This window comes from Acomys russatus, chromosome 11 (genome assembly GCF_903995435.1).
Source record: "Acomys russatus chromosome 11, mAcoRus1.1, whole genome shotgun sequence".
NCBI lineage: Eukaryota > Metazoa > Chordata > Mammalia > Rodentia > Muridae > Acomys > Acomys russatus.
Window position 1 is genome coordinate 30,252,518 of NC_067147.1, and position 17,619 is coordinate 30,270,136.

General features: G+C 46.5%; 1 protein-coding gene across 1 annotated transcript; it reads left to right on the forward strand.

The window, feature by feature from the left end:
* Positions 1-2,510: 2,510 nt before the first annotated feature.
* On the forward strand, positions 2,511-11,445 carry LOC127195169 (triggering receptor expressed on myeloid cells 3-like). The gene is made up of 4 exons (XM_051152589.1): positions 2,511-2,592; positions 3,788-4,138; positions 9,954-10,054; positions 10,509-11,445. The coding sequence occupies exons 1-4, from the start codon at positions 2,547-2,549 to the stop codon at positions 10,560-10,562; spliced, it is 552 nt and encodes a 183-aa protein (XP_051008546.1). The 5' UTR covers positions 2,511-2,546; the 3' UTR covers positions 10,563-11,445.
* Positions 11,446-17,619: the final 6,174 nt, after the last annotated feature.

The window sequence follows — 17,619 nt, forward strand, 5'->3', positions numbered from 1 at the left end:
GGTTGTGCACATCTGTGAACTTAGGCCTCGGGAGGGGGAGGCAAGAGGACAGAGGATTCCAGAACAGTGTGGACGATGTAGTGAAACACCTCTCATAGAAAACAGTAAGGGAAAACAGAGAACAGGTCAGACTCAATGACTGGACTCATGGCATTCAGTGTCTGTATCCTGAGGTAAGCTGGTTTAGTTGGATTCTTAAGCCAGAATCATCGAGGCTGCTTGTTAAAATGCAGATTCCTTGGCCCTTTTGCAAGCTCGTGTGCTCAGGGCCTCTGCCGGTGGACCCCATGACTGCGCATGCCTGCCTTTCCGAGTGATTCAGCCATGCTTGGAACTATGGGTAGCATGCGCTGAAAGATGAGTCAAGGGCTTAAGTGATGCCTCCTTTGGTAAAGTGCCTGCCACATAAACCTAAGGAGCTGATTTTGATTCCTAGAAGCCCCATACAAAACACCAAATGGGGCAGGAGAGGTGGCTCAGTGGATAAGAGCCACTGTCTACTCTTCCAGAGGTCCTGAGTTCAATTCCCAGCAACCACATGGTGGCTCACAACCATCTCTACTAGAATCTGATGCCCTCTTCTGTCATGTAGGCCTAGATGTAGATAGAACATTCATGCATAAAATAAATAATAAAGTCTTTAAAAGAAAACAAAACATCAGATGTGGTGTTGTATACACAAAATCCAGCCCTGGGGAGATGTAGACAGGCAGCCTAGCCTACTTGATGAGATTCATTCAGTGAGAGATGTAGGGATTCTGCGATGGCCAGATCAGAGGTGCCACTGTGGCTGCCTCCCTGGCCATGATCAGATGGAGGCTGCTGTTGCCACCGCCCCTATTGCAGCCAGATTGATGCCACTGTAGACATTGCCAGCGTCACCAGGACTGCCACCGTTGCCAACACACACACACGCACACGTGCACATTTATAGATTTCTCCGATGCCATCACAGCTATGGCCATGGCTGATCAAGGCCACTGCTCCCTAGGAGAGACAGCCCAGAGTGCCTAACACTACCACCACCACCCCAAACCCTGTTACAGGATACTTTCCCCAAGCTGCGGGAAGCCCAGTGGTGCCCCCGACCCCACTCCGGTCCTTCGGCCCACAGTATCACTAACCCCAAGAGTTATATCTAGCCCTTGAGCAGTGGGCCACTAAAATCTAAAGTGGCTAGCTGCCAGCCCTCCTTCCTACCTCAGGACAGTCAGCCCCTCCCTCCTTCCAGCACCAGGGCTGCAGAGACAAGAGACACTGGCCTAGGAGGCGCCTCAGCAGGAGCTGTCCATGTTAACTAGTCCTGCCTCAGAGCCTGCTGACACTGCCATGGAGCTGTCCATGATGACAACATTTCCTGCTTCAGCCCACTGCCTTTGCAGTGGACTCCTTGTACATTTTGGACACATTGTAACCTTTATTATCTCTCGAGGCAGAAAACTGGCAGGACCGCTCTCTGAGAAAGTTCCAGCAGCCCAGCTACTCCCCCAGCTCAGGCTTGAAATCTCACCAATTCACACTCTGAAATCCCTGCCCTAGAAAGACCTGTCCCCTAAGAAGCCCTATATAACGGCTGTGTCTGCCCAGTTCTCTTCTGTCTCCTCCCGGGAGCAGAGGCAGCCACTCCTGGATTCGTCCCTCCAATAAATCTCTATTAAGCGATGTTACTGCCTGCCGTGACTCATCATCATCATCACCACCACCATCATCATCATCATCACCACCACCACCAGTACCACCACTACCAGAAGAAGAGGAGGAGGGAGGAGGAGAAGGGGAGGAGGAGGGAGAAGGAAGGGGGAGAGAAGAAACAAAGAAGGAGCGAGGCTCAGACTCCAAAACTCCTCAGTCCCTCAGGGCTTAGGGGCAACCTTCCCCTGGGAGGCCTCCTCTCAGGTTCCAGGGCTCCCGTGCCTCAGGGTACCCTTTGGACACTATCTCATCCTAGGGCTGGGATACCTTTCCAGATCTCAAAGTTGTGGACACTTTTTCATTTGAGTACTGGAAGGCAGGCCACACCACTCATACAACGCAGACAACAAGAAGAGATGCTCTCAGAAAAACAAGGTGAATGGTGTCTGAATAATGACGTCAGCTTGTCTCCTGGCTTTAGAAGGTAAGTGGGTCTGAATGTTCAGCATCATTAGCTAGGGGAGAATGAGGCGAGAGGTCAGTGGATGGGAAAATGTCTTGGTGCCCAGAGGCAGTGAGTAGGACAGTTGTGAGGACCTCAGGTGTGGTGGAGAAGGACGGCCACAGTTGAATGTTTCTCAACATTGTAACATCAAAGCAGGAAGGAGTGTCACAAATACTGGGTACTCTCCTTTCCCGCTTCTGCATTTCCCTGGGCAGTTTTTTCCTGTCGTGTAACCTTCAGGGTTTCTCAATGGGACAAAACAGCAGAACCTTGGGACAGAAGTCAGTCAACTTCTGTGTGGACCAGCATGCTCCAGCAACTGTAAGTGGCTCGGCCACTTTATCTCTGGCCACTGGCAGATACCGCAGCCAGCAAGGAGCATCAGGTGGAGGAGGCAGGGACCTGGACGATGTCTCAATTTCTGCTATGTCTGGGGCTGTTGCTCTGCATCACGGGTAAGGAGAAGCAGGCGAGGAAGCTAGAAGAGAGGGTGGCAACAAGAGAGATGGAGGCCACTGAGGGGAGGTAGTTGCTAAAAAGAAGGTTACTGTTGTTGCTCAAGACAGACTGGGAGGAGACCAGGGTGGGTGTTACATAGAGATGGGCAAGTATGGATGAAGAAGTAGAGATAGTCCGCGGTGATCCATCCTGACCCAGCAGGTCCATGTTGAAGTTGAGAAAGTGATGTGATGGTAACTAGGCAACCCACTGCGCTGTGCTGACACCCACCTAGAGGTAAAACCTGGCAAGCAAATCTCCCATAAAGGAACAATCGATTGAAGAGCAGCATAAATGGATGTAAAGAAAGTTATCCTGAAAATTAACTAGCAGGTGGATGGAAAGCTCATGGCTCAGTATTTCACACATAGCAGTAAATATGTAGTCAAAGTTGTGGGGGTTGATGGTGGTGGTAGTGTAACCTGGTGCAGGTGGCCCACAGCAGGAAAGACCAAGAAGGGAAAAAGATAAAGGCAGTTGGCGTTGTTCAGGTGGATGCCCCTTTTGGACAGATGGACAGAGGTTGAAGGGGATTCTACCTGAGGGTAGGAGGAATGAACAGAAAGGGCAGTGGACCAGGCAGCAAACCACATGTCTGGACCACAGCAGAAAGCAATAGAGATCTGGGTATGGTGGTGCATATCTGTAAATGCAGCAGTCAGGACGCTGAGGCAGGAGGACTGTGCTGAGTCTGAAGCAGCCTCCGCTATATGTTGAGTTCAGGTCAGCCTGGTTACAAAGTGAGACCTTGGACTATGAGAGATGAAGGGAGCGGTTAGGAAGGAGAGAGACAGGTGGATGGCTGCCTGCACACACACACACATTTCTAGGAATAGAAATGATGATGCAATACTGGTAAAGGCCTTTTGTCACTTTCCAACATGAACATTTTCCACTCTACAAAATGCAGACGAAAATATTTACTGCAAACCCACCACCTAGATTCAGTCAGCTGTTGTGGGTGTTTTGCCTCCTTTGTGCCATATGTGACACACACACACACACACACACACACAAAGTAATCAATGGCATCAGAATGGCTCCAGCACTCCTAACTGCCCCTTCCATGCTTGCTGGGGTCACTAATGTACTGCCTATGTGGCTGATGCAAGAGGCAGGTTGGCTCCATGAAGCACGTGTCTCCTATTCCAGGGCTCCGAGCTGGAGGTGAGGAAGAAGAGCAGTGCCTTCTGGAAGGCAAGAACCTGACCGTGACTTGTCCTTACAACATTATGAAATACCCATTCAACCTGAAGGCCTGGCAGCGGGTCAGAAGCACGGGCTCTCCGGAGACCCTGGTGCTCACAAACACCAGAAATAGAGACTTCAATCTGGCCCAGGCTGGGAGGTACTTCCTGGAGGATTATCCCACTGAAGCTGTTGTCAAGGTTACGATGACTGGACTGCAGAAGCAGGACGTGGGGCTCTACCAGTGTGTGATCTACCTCTCTCCTGACAATGGTGTGGTCCTGCACAATCGGATTCGGCTGGTACAGTGCCAAGGTGAGCTCCAGTGGAGCCTGCCAGGTGGAGTCTCCTCCTGCTCAGTAGTGGGCAGGGACCCCCATCTGCTGCTTTAAGGAGGCAGCTCAGAGTAATGGAGAGAGTTCTAGACCTTTCCTTCTCTCGCTGAGTGACTCTGGGAAAGTCATATTCTCTGTGCTTCAGTTTTTGTCTGTAAGACAAGGATGTTAGATGCGGTGGGCTCAAAAGTCATCTGCTTCTGGTGGTGTGGAATCTGGCATTGAAACTGTCCACTGGCCATCTGCCACAAGCCAAGCCTGCAGCTGGTTACTTGTCCCACTGTCTCTCAGTGCCAGGGAGGACGCAGGAGTTAGTCACTCACACTGCCCTTCTGTAGATCAGCGAGCTGCTAGGCCCTCACAGACTCACTCCTCTCAAAGGTCCCTGGTAGAACTATGAAATGGCCTAGCTTGACCAATAAAATATCTGCTTCTGAGAATTTTAGGGTTTTTTTTTTTATTAGCCAAAGATGTGATTGTTTTTTATTTTTCTTTAAACTTCATTCATATATTTTTAAAATGGCAAAATAAAATATAATAAGATGAAGGGAAGACTATATTGAAGTTGGACATGGCCAACCCTCCAGGAGGGAAAGAATCCTAAGAGCAGGCACAGGAGTCAGAGACCCACTCGTTTTCTATCTTGAGGCTTTTGCAGATCTCCCTTGTAATTTGTTAATAAAGTCACAGGGACTTGTATATAGGTTAAAGCTGTTGGCCTTCTGTTGGGACGGTCTCTGAACTAGCTGCCTAACTTACCCTTGGCTTTGCTGTCATCCTGTCTCCCCACGTGGCTCTCACTGCCTGCTGACAGCTCCGCTAAGTCTCCATTCTGCTGAGTCTGCTTGTGTCTCCTGACTCTTTCCTCTTGCTGCCCAGAAGTCCCACCCTTGTACTTCCTGCCCCAGGTCCAGCTGTCAGCTGTTTATTATATAAAAACCAATCAGCACCAAAATGATACCCAGGCCATCTCTTAGGTTGCCTTTAGGCAATGGGGAATGCCTGACCTTTACCTTTCAGGCAGGGGAGGAAGAACAAGCATTCACATATAGAAAACAGGTGATAGGCCATGGAAATTACAGTACCAAAATCCTGACAGAATTTAGTTCTCTGCTGGTACAGAAATGACCATTGAAAATACAGGGGCACACCCTCAAGCAATGTAAGGGAAAGTTACCCCAACAGTTCCCACAGTCAGGAGTTCCATAAAAATACTAAGCTAGAGCCGGGCATGGTGGTACACGCCTTTAATCCCAGCACTCGGGAGGCAGGCAAGTGGATCGCTGTGAGTTCAAGGCCAGCCTGGTCTACAAAGAGAGTCCAGGATGGCCATGGTAACATAGAGAAACCCTGCTTGAAAAACAAACCAAAATAACAAAAACAAAAAACCTAAGCTAATAGCTATAAGATACACACAGAGGACCTGGTGCTGACCCCTGGAGGCCCTATGCTTCCTGCTTTAGTCTCTGTGAGTTCATATGAAGCCTGCTTAGCTGATTCAGAGAGCAGTGTCTTCCTGGTGCCCTCCATCTCCTCTGGCTCTTACACGCTTTCCTCCTCCACTTCTGAGAGATTCCCTGAGCTGAGAGGGAAGGAATTTAATGGAGACTTCCAATTTATACTCTCTCTCTCTCTCTCTCTCTCTCTCTCCTTCTCTGCACAATGTCTTTCTGTGGGTCTCTGCATCTGTTCCCACGTGCTGCTGAAGGAAGTCTCTCTGATGACAGCTAGACAAGGCACTGATCTCTGAGTATAACAGAATATATTAATAATCATTTTATTGATTTTTTTTATACCAGTACTGTTTGGTTTACCCAAGGTCTCTGGGCTATCTAGTCTCTGGTTCTTGCCTACCCAAGCAGTGTTGGGTATGAATTTGTTCTCGCAGAGTCAGCCTTAGGTCAAATCAGATATCGGTTGGGTACTCCCAGAAGTTCCTAGAATATTTTGCAGATAGGGCAGATTCCAGGTTGAAGATTCCGTGGCATCCATAGTTCTTTTTCAGTAGCCTGTACAGTACCATCCCACACCAAAGAGACTATAACATAGGGGTAAGGGCTCCATGTAGCACCAGCTTGACTTCATGTTTAGTTCTGTGGGTGCTGTCCTCAGCAATGGGGCCCCACTGTCAGTTTGCAGAGAGCAGCCTTTTGTCTTAGCAATAGTCTGGGCTGCTTGGGATTTCTGTGGGATCCAACAGCTCAAATGAATGTAATATAGTCCTACCACTGGAAGCCTTGCCTGGCTATAAGAGATGGACAGTTCATTTATTATTATTATTATTATTATCATCATCATCATCATCATCATCATCATCATCATCATCATCAATTTGGTTTTTTGAGACAGGGTTTCTCTCTTTAGCCTTGGCTGTCCTGGACTTACTTTGTAGACCAGGCTGGCCTTGAACTCAGAGATCTGCCTGCCTCTGCCTCCCAAGTGCTGGGATTAAAGGTGTGCACCACCACCACCTGGCTAGTTCATTTAATTTTTAAAATGTATGTATGTATGTATGTATGTATGCATATATTTTGTCTGCATGTATGTCCGTGTACCATGTATGTACAGTGCCCCAGTGGCCACAAGAGGGCATCAGATGTCCTGGAACTGGAGTTAGATAGTTGTGGCCTGCCATGTTGGTCCTCGGCAAGAGCAGCCAGTGCTCTTAATGCTGAGCACCTCTCTGGCCTCTCTCGGGGAGTCTTAAGGAGGACCCGAGAAGGAGCAGACACTGAAGAGCAGAGGGTTTGTTCATTGGCCTTCAGATGTTCCTCATTGGAGACGTCACTGGTGGATCCTCTGTTAAAAAGCCTGGATACCCCTGTGTGGAGGTGGCTTGTGGAAAATGGGTCCTGGTGCCTTGGCCTCAATGTCCTCAATGTTTTCTTCCCTTGTGGGAGCTATGATGACAGGAGGTAATTATCACCACAAGGCCTCCCTCTTTGCGTTACCTGAACACGTGACCCTCTCATGGGAACAGGCCTGGGCTTGAATTGAATTGCTTAGGATTTGTAGATAGAGTTAAGGACTGGCCAAGTAGCTCAGGGTTAGAATATTTTTCCAGCATGTGAGGTCCACATTCAACTCACAGAACTGAAACAAACAAATAACATTAAACTACTTCTGGGCTGTGGAGATAATTAAGTCTGTGACGTGCTTACCAGGCAAGTCTGAAGACCTGAATTCAATCCCCAATGCCTCTGTAGAAAGCTGGGCACGGTGGCACTTGCTTGTCATCCCAGTGCTGTGGGGAAGAGACTAGAGGATTCCTAAGGCTCTGTCATGAAGCAGCGGGCCCAATTAGTGAGTCCCAGATCCCAAAGAGGGACTCTGTCTCAAAAGGTAGGAGGGGGAGAGAAAGCCAAAGAAATAAACCCCCACACAAATAAAACAAGGCAGAGGCACAATATGGCGGTGCCAGAGAGGCAGAAGCAGGCAGATCTCTTGTTTAGGCCAGCAAGGTCTGGCGGGCCAGGGTTGCTTAGTCAGACCCTGCCTCAAAATAAAACACAAAGCAGAGGGCCTGAGGAACACTGAGGATGCCCTGTGCTGCTCCGTCCGTCCCCTCACGCCAGAGGAACTGACAGAGCGAAAACAAACCAAACGGATACATGTTGGCAAGACCTCCTGGCCTTGCCATAGGAGAGTCACACACCACTGGAGCGGAGAGGCTCACTCAGCTGTGTAGGTAAGCCCCTCCCCCTTCCTCAGCTCAGGTCCTTAACCTGGACCCATTCCTGAAAGCTGGGCAAGGACTAAACCAGCAGCTCTCGACAGAGCAATGTGCCACTTCAGGGAGTAGAAGATCCTAGAACTTTGCTTGCCTTCTGCCCGGAAGCTGCTCAGTGGCCTTGGACAAGTCCCTTACCTTCTCTGGGTGTCTGTAAAGCTCTTGTCAGTCTGGCTCCTCTGTTGCAGCATTTGACAGCTGCCATGTTTTTGGGTTCCTCTATGTACGGATTGCAGGTCCCATTTGTATTTCACCCTGGGCCAACCCCACCTGCTTCCAGGCACTGGGAAAGAGCTTCTCCGAACCCATCACTCCATTTCCACTCAGAACTTTTGCTGAAGTCCTAACCTAAAAGCTACAAGAAAAACCATTGAGAATGCCTGGAATCCACCATCCTGCATGAGAACTGCACCGGGCTCGACACAAGATGAAGGCTTTATCAGATCCCAACCCGGAAGGACAGGAGGCAGCCCTGTGACAGCTTCCTTTATCTTCCCTCCAGGGATGGGAGAAACCTTTAGCCAAGATGGCTGAGAAATGGCAGCTTGCATGCCTTTTTTTTTTTTTTTTTTTTTTTTTTAACCCCTGCCTGGAGGAATTGCAGGAGAAATAGGAACTAACCATCCACAGGAGGGCAATCGCAGCTGTGATGAGAGTGGTCTGGAGGGGCCGGTGCAAACAGCCAGGTGCGGTTTTAGCTAGGTTTAAAGCAAACATTTCTTCTTCCTCTTTTTCCCTCTTACCATCCCTTCCTTCCCACTTCCCTATGTCCCTTTTCTTCTCTTTCTCATGCCCCTTCTCTTTCTTCTTCCCTCACTTCTCTTGCTTCCTCCCTTCTTTCCTTCTTTTTTTTTTTTTTTTTTTCCTTCTCTGTTAGGGAAGATGGAACATATGGCATGTTAAGATGTCCTGGTAGCAATATTGTCAACTCGACACAGCCAGAAATCACCTGGGAAGAGGAAGTTTCAACGAGTGCTTGCTCAGATCAGAGTGGCCCGTGACCTTGTCCATAGAGAACTATCTTTATGGTCAATTGGTGTGAGAGGGTCCAGTCCACTGTGGGTGGTGCCACCCCTTAGGCAGACAGTCCTGAGTTGGGTGAGAAAGCAGGCTGAGCAAGCCTTGGGAAGCAAGCCAATAAGCAACACCCCACCATGGCCTCTGATTTAGTTACAAGCTCCAGGTTCCTGACTTGATTTTCCAGCCTGACTTCCTTCTGTGATGGACTGTTACCTGGAAGTGTAAGATGAAACAAAACTTTTCCTCCCCAAGTTGCCTATGGTCATTATCCTAGTTAGGGTTGCTGTTGCTGTGATAGAACACCATGACCCCAAAGCAATTTGGGGAGGAAAGGATATATTTGGCTTACACTTCCACATAGTCCATCCTTGAAGGAAGCCAGTGCCTACCTAGGACTGCCACTATGGACCAGAGGCACCATAAGCATGAGAGGGTGTGGCCAGGGAAGGCAGGTAGCTCAGCTATGATGGATTGGGTGGGGGATACGCTGAGTGTTGAGATCCTTGGCCAGGCTCACAGGTGGGACTCTGAAGGGTGATACAAGCACCATGTCACAAGAATACCTTTATCACCAGTACCACCAGTATCACCAGAGCCATATCTCTGCCATCTCCCTCCCCGCCAAAGAGTCTTCATCTCTTTCCAGAATGTAGTATTTGGAAATACTACCATGGGAATGATCAGTAGCTAGACACTTTGAAAGCAGCTGAGGAGTTGGGAAGTATGGAAGGGAGAGCCATTAGTCTCAGGAGAAATGTGAGTGGGTGGTGGAGATGCCAGGAACTAGTAACCATGTTCTGGAAGCATAAGGTGTATGGGGGGAGAGGAGTCAGCAGAGACAGAAAACAAGTTTGTGTCTCTGAGGTGAAGATCATAGAAAAGGTCAAGACCTTCTTTGTAGAAGGTGTGCAGCCCCATTGGCTTCTCTCAAAGTGCAAGACAGGTAGCAGGTCCAACCTAAGAGCCACAGAGGCAGAGAATCCCTGCCCACTTAGAATCAGTAAAGTCAACCCTAGAGGGCCCACATTTGCCTTTGATCTCACAGGCCAGTCGTTGATGGTGATCGTTCTGACATGTGGCTTCATCCTGAACAAGGGCCTGGTGTTCTCTGTCCTGTTTGTCCTTCTCTGCAAGGCTGGGCCTAAGGTAAGTGGGACAGGCCTGGGAGTGATGTGGGGGAGAATGACCTAAAGTGTCCTCAGAACCAGACCCCTGGATGTCCTTTTTAGAGAGGTCTGTGGTCAAAGGGCAAGGCAAGCCCTGGGCATAGTGAAGGGCATGGACCATGATCCTGGGAGCCATGTGCCTAATTGGTTTTCCTTGGCTAGGAAGACCCAAAGGTGAGGACAGCAGGGTGGGCCACTTGAGCCTTCCTTCAGAACAGGAAGGCTTTACTCAAGCCTGGATCTCTGGGCTAGTCATATCTTTTTCAGTTTTATTTGTTTTGAGACAGAGTTTTACTATGTAGCCCTGGCTGCTCTGGAACTCACAGAGATCCATCTGCCTCTATCTACTGAGGGCTGGCATTTAAGATGTGTACCACCATGTCCTGCATTGAGCTGGTAATTTCTAAATCGTCTCTATTCTTTTCCCTATACAGGTATCACAACCTCCCAAGGTGTCTGAAGTACAGAGAGCCTCTGAGAAACAGTAGCCTTCTTCCTACAAGCTTTGAGCATGCCTTCCCTCATCTATTAGCAGCATACCATATGTTGGGGGCAACTGGAGCCTCCCTACACTACCTTTGTAAGCTCTGCTCAGCCAGAGGACAGCCCTGAGGAGGTAGAAGAAGCTTCGTGAGACATCAGTGGAGACTGTGAAACTGCAAGTGATTTGGGCCTTTGGTGGAGCATTCAAGTGGGACTTACCTGGAGTTCTCCTCAGAACCATGTCTCCATTCCCCTCCTGCTAGCCAGGCCAGATTTTTGGCAAAGAGAAAGCCAGATTAGTTTACAGTGTTAAGAATAGATTGATATTGCTCAGTTGTTGTGCCATGAAGCTTATTAAACAATATCACAGTCCAGTCTCAATTATTTAGGTGTTAGCCAAGTTAAGAGGGAAACTGCGACATAAACAATTTTAAAACAACCACTAACACTATGTGGCTAAAACTGTCAAGCTTTGCGGCTCGATGTGGCTGGAACACAGGCTCTCTCATTCAATTACATCTGCATCAAGTTTCCATTGTTAATGGTTTTCATCATTGACTAACCTTTTTAAAAAATTCACAAGTTGGGAGCTTAGTTAGGTGGAGTCTCACCCTGAGGTCACCACTCCCTTTATCTCACTTAGTGTCAGGCTTTTCTTTACATCTTTGTTTGGTTTGGTTGTTTTCAATGTAAGGTTTCTCTGTGTAGCTCTGGCTATCCTAGAACTGGCTCTGTAGATCAGAATGGCCTCAAACTCAGAGGTCTGCCTGGCTCTGGTGCCCAAGTCCTGGGACTTAAGGAATGACCCACCACACCTGGATTTCTTTAAACTGTTTACCTTCTTAAGCACTGAACTTAGCTCAGTCATACTTGTTGATGCTCCTTTTTTTCCAAATGTAAGGACCAGACAAACTCTGTTTTGAAAAAGAAACTCCATTTTGTGTTAAACCTGACCAAGGGCTGAACCCAGATTCCAGGAAAAACCACAAAGTAATATAAACAGAAAAATATTCCCTAGCAGCACAATCAGCTTACCTTGGGAAAGTCCAAATATACTCTCTGCTGGTCAAGCTGACCAGCAGATGGTCTGGCACATAGCAACAACCAATTAGGAGAAGCCAGGCCAAACTTCCTAATGTCCTCATGACTGCTTCAACTGATCTTTTCTATAGGTCAACTTTCCCCTGTACCTATTACCCAACCACACAATGCCAAGGCTTGTAACTCCCCGCTTGCAGCTTTCCTGCCCAAATGCCATCCAATCATATACTGTAAAACCCATTTCTTTGTCTAAAACCTATAAAAACCTCTCTTAATTGAGACTCGGGGCCACTTCCCTGCATCTTCTGTGTCAGTGCAAGAGGAGGTGTGGCCTGGGTTCAAATCTGCAATAAAGACTTCCTGGCAATTGCATTTGGACTCAGATCTTTGGTGGTCTGTTTGGGGAGACTCTCAAAATTTGGGCATAACAACCAAACAGTACATTTTATATTTCTCTTTGTCCAGCTTGCTCCTTTTCATTATAGATCTATATAAGAGTGACCACCAAGAGTCACACAACACAGTCAATACTAGGCTATCTTGAAATCTCCTCTACCTAGGCCATTAATCCAAAACTCTTCAATTTAGGCCTAGGCAGATTTTTAGCACAAAGGAAAAGGCAGCCATATTCTTTGCCAAAACTTCATAAGAAAGGTCCCTAGGCCACCTACTAATATTTTTTCCCCTCTGAAACTTTTTATCTTGGCCCTCACAGTTCTAATTACCCTTAGCACTGTCTTCCATGTTCCTACTAGGACGTCCCAGTAAGCCACACTTGAAGTATTCAACTGCTTTTCTAGTTTAAAGTCTTCCAACAAACATTATACTCAGGCCTGTCACAGCAATACCACACTCCCTGGTGCCACAGTAATTAACATAGACAAGATAATCTTTCACAAACCTTCTTATGACCTAATCATAATCTATACAATCTGTTGCAGGATTTTTGATCCCACTGTGAATCCTGAGATTGTGAACTGTAAAAACCTGTTTCTTTTGGTTCAGCCCTAACACACATCTTTAATCCAAGAACTTTCTGTTTGTTGTAAACAGGTGATTATGGTGTGGCTCAGCTCTAACATGCACCTTTAATCCTAGAGCTTTCTGTACACAGGATTTAATAAAGTTAAGCCTAGGTCAAGAGGCGGAGAAGGAACCAGCTGGCAGGGATTAAGTAGAAAGGAAGGACTTTGAGAGAAGAGTATTTAAGACAGCGTGGAGGAGAAGAAAGAACTTTTTGGCTTTTCCTCCTGAGCTAGCAGGCCTTTTCCTCCTGGGCCATCAGCTGAGCTAGCAAGCTTTTGGCCTTGGGTTCTTGGGAATTTTAGCATTTGGCTTTGGACTTTTTCCTTCGGGATGTGAGCTGAGTAGGAAGGTCAGCTAGGTGCTTTCTCTGCTTCTCTGAGCTAGTAGGTTTTCACCCCAGCACCTGACTCCTCAGTCTTTATTGGTAAAACCTGAAAGATTTGTAGCTTTCTTTATAACAACAATGACCCCTCACAGATAAGCCTGGAGGCTTGTCTTCAAGGGGATTTTATATTCCATCAAGTGACAATTGATGTTCACTATTACAGGAGGGATAGAGGAACTCTAAAATTGCATGAAAAAAAAATACACTTTTTAATTACCAGAAGAGAGATGGGTTATGTCATATAGGTTTTTGTTCAGATGGTTTCTGGTCTTGCTTTGGTCCAAATGTTTCCTTTCCTCCATGGGAATGATAATGTATATTCTGTGCTATTGTATGTTGGAAGAATATGATCTGCTTTTTCATTTTAATTTTACATGGGATTACAGTAAGAGATTGCCATTAGTCTCAGAAAAAGGCTTTAAACTCCAGACTTTAAAGCAATATTGAGATTGTGATAGCCTATGAGGACTTTTGAAGTTGGACTGAAAACATTTCTGCATTATGACATGGCTACAAGTCTATGGGGGCCAGAGAGTGGAAAGTGGAGGTCTGAATAGAAATGACCCCCATTGGCTCATATATTTGAATACTTAGTCACTAGGAAGTGATGCTAATTGAGAAGAATTAGGAGGTATGGCCTTGTTGGAGAAAGTGTGTCACTGGGAGTGGGCTTTGAAGTTCCAAAAGTCCATACCAGGTTCAGTCTCTGTCTCTGTCTCTGTCTCTGTCTCTCTCTACCTATGGATCAGGATGTAGCTCTTAGCTACTTCTCTGTGATTGTGCCTGCCTGCTGCCATGTTCCCTGCTATGATGATAATGGACTAAGTCCACAAAACTGTAAACAAACTCTCAATTAAATGCTTTTCTTTGTGAGAGTTGCCTTGGCCATGGTATCTTTTCACAGCAATAGAACAGTGACTAATACAGGTGGGAAAAATTAGATTAAACTTTTTTATAGTGTATGAACGGTTTGCCTGTGTGAATATTTATGTACCATGTGTGAGCAGTGCCCGTGGAGGCCAGAAGAGGACCTCAGATCTCCTGGGACTGGAGCTACAGATTATCCCGAGTGTCCATGTGGGTGCTGGGAACCTAACGGAGGTCCTTTGGAAAAGCAAGCAGTGCTCTTAACCACTGAGCCATCCCTCCAGCCTCTGAACACCGATCTTAGCTGTGAAGATGATGACTCCCTAGGCAGGCGACGACTCCCTAGGCAGGCGACAAGTGAGCTGAACACTAGGAGACATGCATTCATCATTCCCTACTTCCTGACTGTGGCTGTGGTGTGACCAGCTGCTTCAAGCTTCTGCTCCCTTAACTCCCCTAGTTCAATAGGCTATATTCTCAGATGCTCAGAAAGCCCAAATAAGGGCTTTCTCCCTTAAGTTGTTTTGTCAGTGCATATTATTACAGAAATGAAATGGCACTAATACATTTCTTTTCCAGCCTTTCCCGATCCACAGTTCTCTCCCATTACAGTACCCTGTTCCTCCAGAACTGTGTATTCGCTACACTGGATGACCTCACACAAACACATCATTTTTGGGTGAGACTAGTTTCCTTAGGGTCTACTCTTGGTGTCATGCGCTCTGTGGATACTGACAAATGTGTAAGGATGGATTTCAATGTTATATCATGAAGAAAAATTCATTTTCCTAAATATCTTGGGTAGAGACTAAAAAAAAAAAAAAAGATTTGTTTTTATTTATGAATAAGTGTATGTGTCTCTGTGTAGGTTTGTGCATATGGATGCCTGAGGCAGCCAGAAGAGGGCATCAGATTCCCTGGAAATGGAGTTACAGGTGATTGTTTGCCACCTCACATGGGTGTTGGAAACCTCTGTAAAACAGCAAGTACTTCTGTTTGTTTGTTTGTTTGTTTTATTTTCTATTTTTTTTTTTTTTTCAAGACAGTGTTTCCCTGTGTAGCTTTGGCTATCCTAGACTTGCTTTGTAGACCAGGCTGGCCTCGAACTCACAGAGATCCACCTGCCTCTGCCTCCTAAGTGCTGGGATTAAAGGCGTGCACCACCACACCTGGCCCAGCAAGTACTGTCTTAACTGCTTCAGTGACAACATTTAAAAGAAATAAAATTTGATCCTGGCACTAGCTTCAGTAGTGTAGGGGAGGAAGACTGAATTTACAATTGAGGCTCTGGGCTAGGGACATAGCTTAGTGGTAGGCACAGCCCTTCCTTGCCTAGCATGTACAAAACCCTAGGTTATGTTCCCAGCACTACAAATCAAAACCAAACAAATAGTAATATTTTTTTCCTCAAACTTCTAGATCTTAGTCCCTCAAAAGAACAAGAGGGCAGTTGGCTTTTTTTTTTTTTTTTTTTTTTTTTAACTCTGTGCCATCTCCATCCCTCAGATGATAAATAGGAGGTCCCTAGGGATCAGAGAAGATGCAGGGAGGCAAGTAAGAAAACAGGCATTCTGATGGATTGTGGGGTCTCAACTAGTACTGTGGGCTCTCCAATGAAAGCTGAGGTTTCCTTGATGCGGTGTGCATACACCTTTCCTTGGTTAGCTGTGACTATCAACTCTAACTGGCCTGTAGTCACAGAGAGGACAGCCTCATTTGAGAAGCTGCCTGGATCAAGTTGCCCTGTGAGCATCGGGTTGGCTCTTACTTGATGTAGGAAGACCTAGCCCACTGTGGGTGGCATCATTCCCTTGGCAGAGGGTTCTGAACACCATAAAAATGGGAAGAGCTGAGCACAGACAAGCAGTGGTGCATCTACTCTCTCTGTTCTTGACTGTGGATGTGATGTGACTAGGCTTGAGTGCCTTCCCCAGTTGATAGGCTGTAACTTAGAAATGTCAGCAAAATAAACCCTTCCTCCCCTAAGTTGCTTTGGGCAGGGTGTTCTAACACAGAAACAGAAATGAAACCAGAGTACTTCTCCATCAGCAGACTGACTGGCCGTATCTTTCTCCCCACTCGTTTTACTTCAGGTTTAAGTTTCACGCCTTTGTTTAATGGTTGGAGCCGTTAACTATCATAATGTGCCGGAACTCACAGTGATCCTCCTGCCTCTGCCTAGTCAGATAGGATTGAGAAACATCTGGGAGATTAGGAATGTATACATTTCTTGCGAATATTAGGTCACAAAGACTGTGACTTGACAATTGATGGTAAGTCCATTCGTAGGCTACAGGTATTATGTTCCTTCTCTTTTAGAAAGGAGATGAATGTACATATTTCATATAGATCCCAGCACATTGAAACTATTGTAGCAAAGTACTTAGACTGGCTACTTTATAAATAAATTTAGATAGCTAGCTAGTTCTTGAGGCTTAGAAGAGGGCTTCTGTGTTAGTTTCTATGACTATAATAAAATACCCGAGGCAGCTACTTTATAAAGAAAAGAGATTTATTTACAAACACATCTGAAGGCTTAAAGACATGAACTTAGGCTAGCTTTTGTAAAGGCTTCAAATTATATGGCATCAAATGTTAAGATTATGATAATGTCACCCAGTGAGAAGCCAGAGGCATGGGAGGTAGGGGAGGAGGTAGGGGGAGAAGAAGAAGGGAGAGACGGGAGAGGGAGGGAGGGAGAGAGAGAGAGGGAGAGAGAGGCTCTGGTATCCCATAATTATACCCAGGGCATGCCTCAGTTGTCTAAGGACTCCCAGGTAGTAGCCTGTCTCTTAAAGGGTCTGCACTATTCTGGAGTCTGAACTTTCTCATCCACTCACCTTTAAGAGCAAATGTAAATCATATGCAAATCATAGCAGAGCAGAGGGGCAAACTCTCTCCCTGCTTCGTAAGGGCACCAACCTCATTTATGAGCATGTGACCCTCAGAGGCACTATCTCTTTTGCAGTTAAGGTTCATCACATGACTTTAAGGGATACTGGCCTTCAGTCCCCATTGATAGTTCAAGGAGTCCTTGCACCCAGGACAAATTGTTCTTCCCGAATTGTTTGTTTACTCCCGTCATCTTCCTAAACTAACTCAGACTTGTGGATGTTTTATGTTTTGAATATAAAGTCTAACATCAGTTTGTTTTATTGCTAGATTGTCCCATCCTAGGTCACCATTTCTTCAACATTTTTTTGCACATGAGATGTTAACACAAGATGATTTTTTTCTCACTTTTTTCTCTGCTGTGGGGAAGTTTATTATATGAGCATGGGGAGAGAAGGAAGCCGGTGGGGGGAGAGACAGAGACAAAGGAGGAGAGATAGAGATAGATAAGAAATCAGAGAGTAAGGGCGATTTTTCTCATTTTTTTTTTTTTTTACTCACTCACGTGTCCCTTCAACAAACACCAGTCATGAATTCCCCTACTTCCTTTCTCACCCTTAAGAGGTCCCCTTGGCTTCCCTTCTGATAATCCTTCATCAGCGTTCTTTTACCTCCTAGTAACCGCCCCCTCCTACCATTTACAGCCTGGTGTTGGGGTCTGGTGGCTCACAAAACTTCCAGGATGAAAACACATTATTGCCTGGGTGGGCATACCCAGGACTCAGGACACACCTCTAGGAACCTTTGCCCTTTCTCAGGGAAAATCAAAAGAGGAACAGGCCTCTTATTTCACATAGTGTTTTTTTTTTTTTTCCTTCTAGAATGTTCCTGACATTTTCTTTTCAGCAATA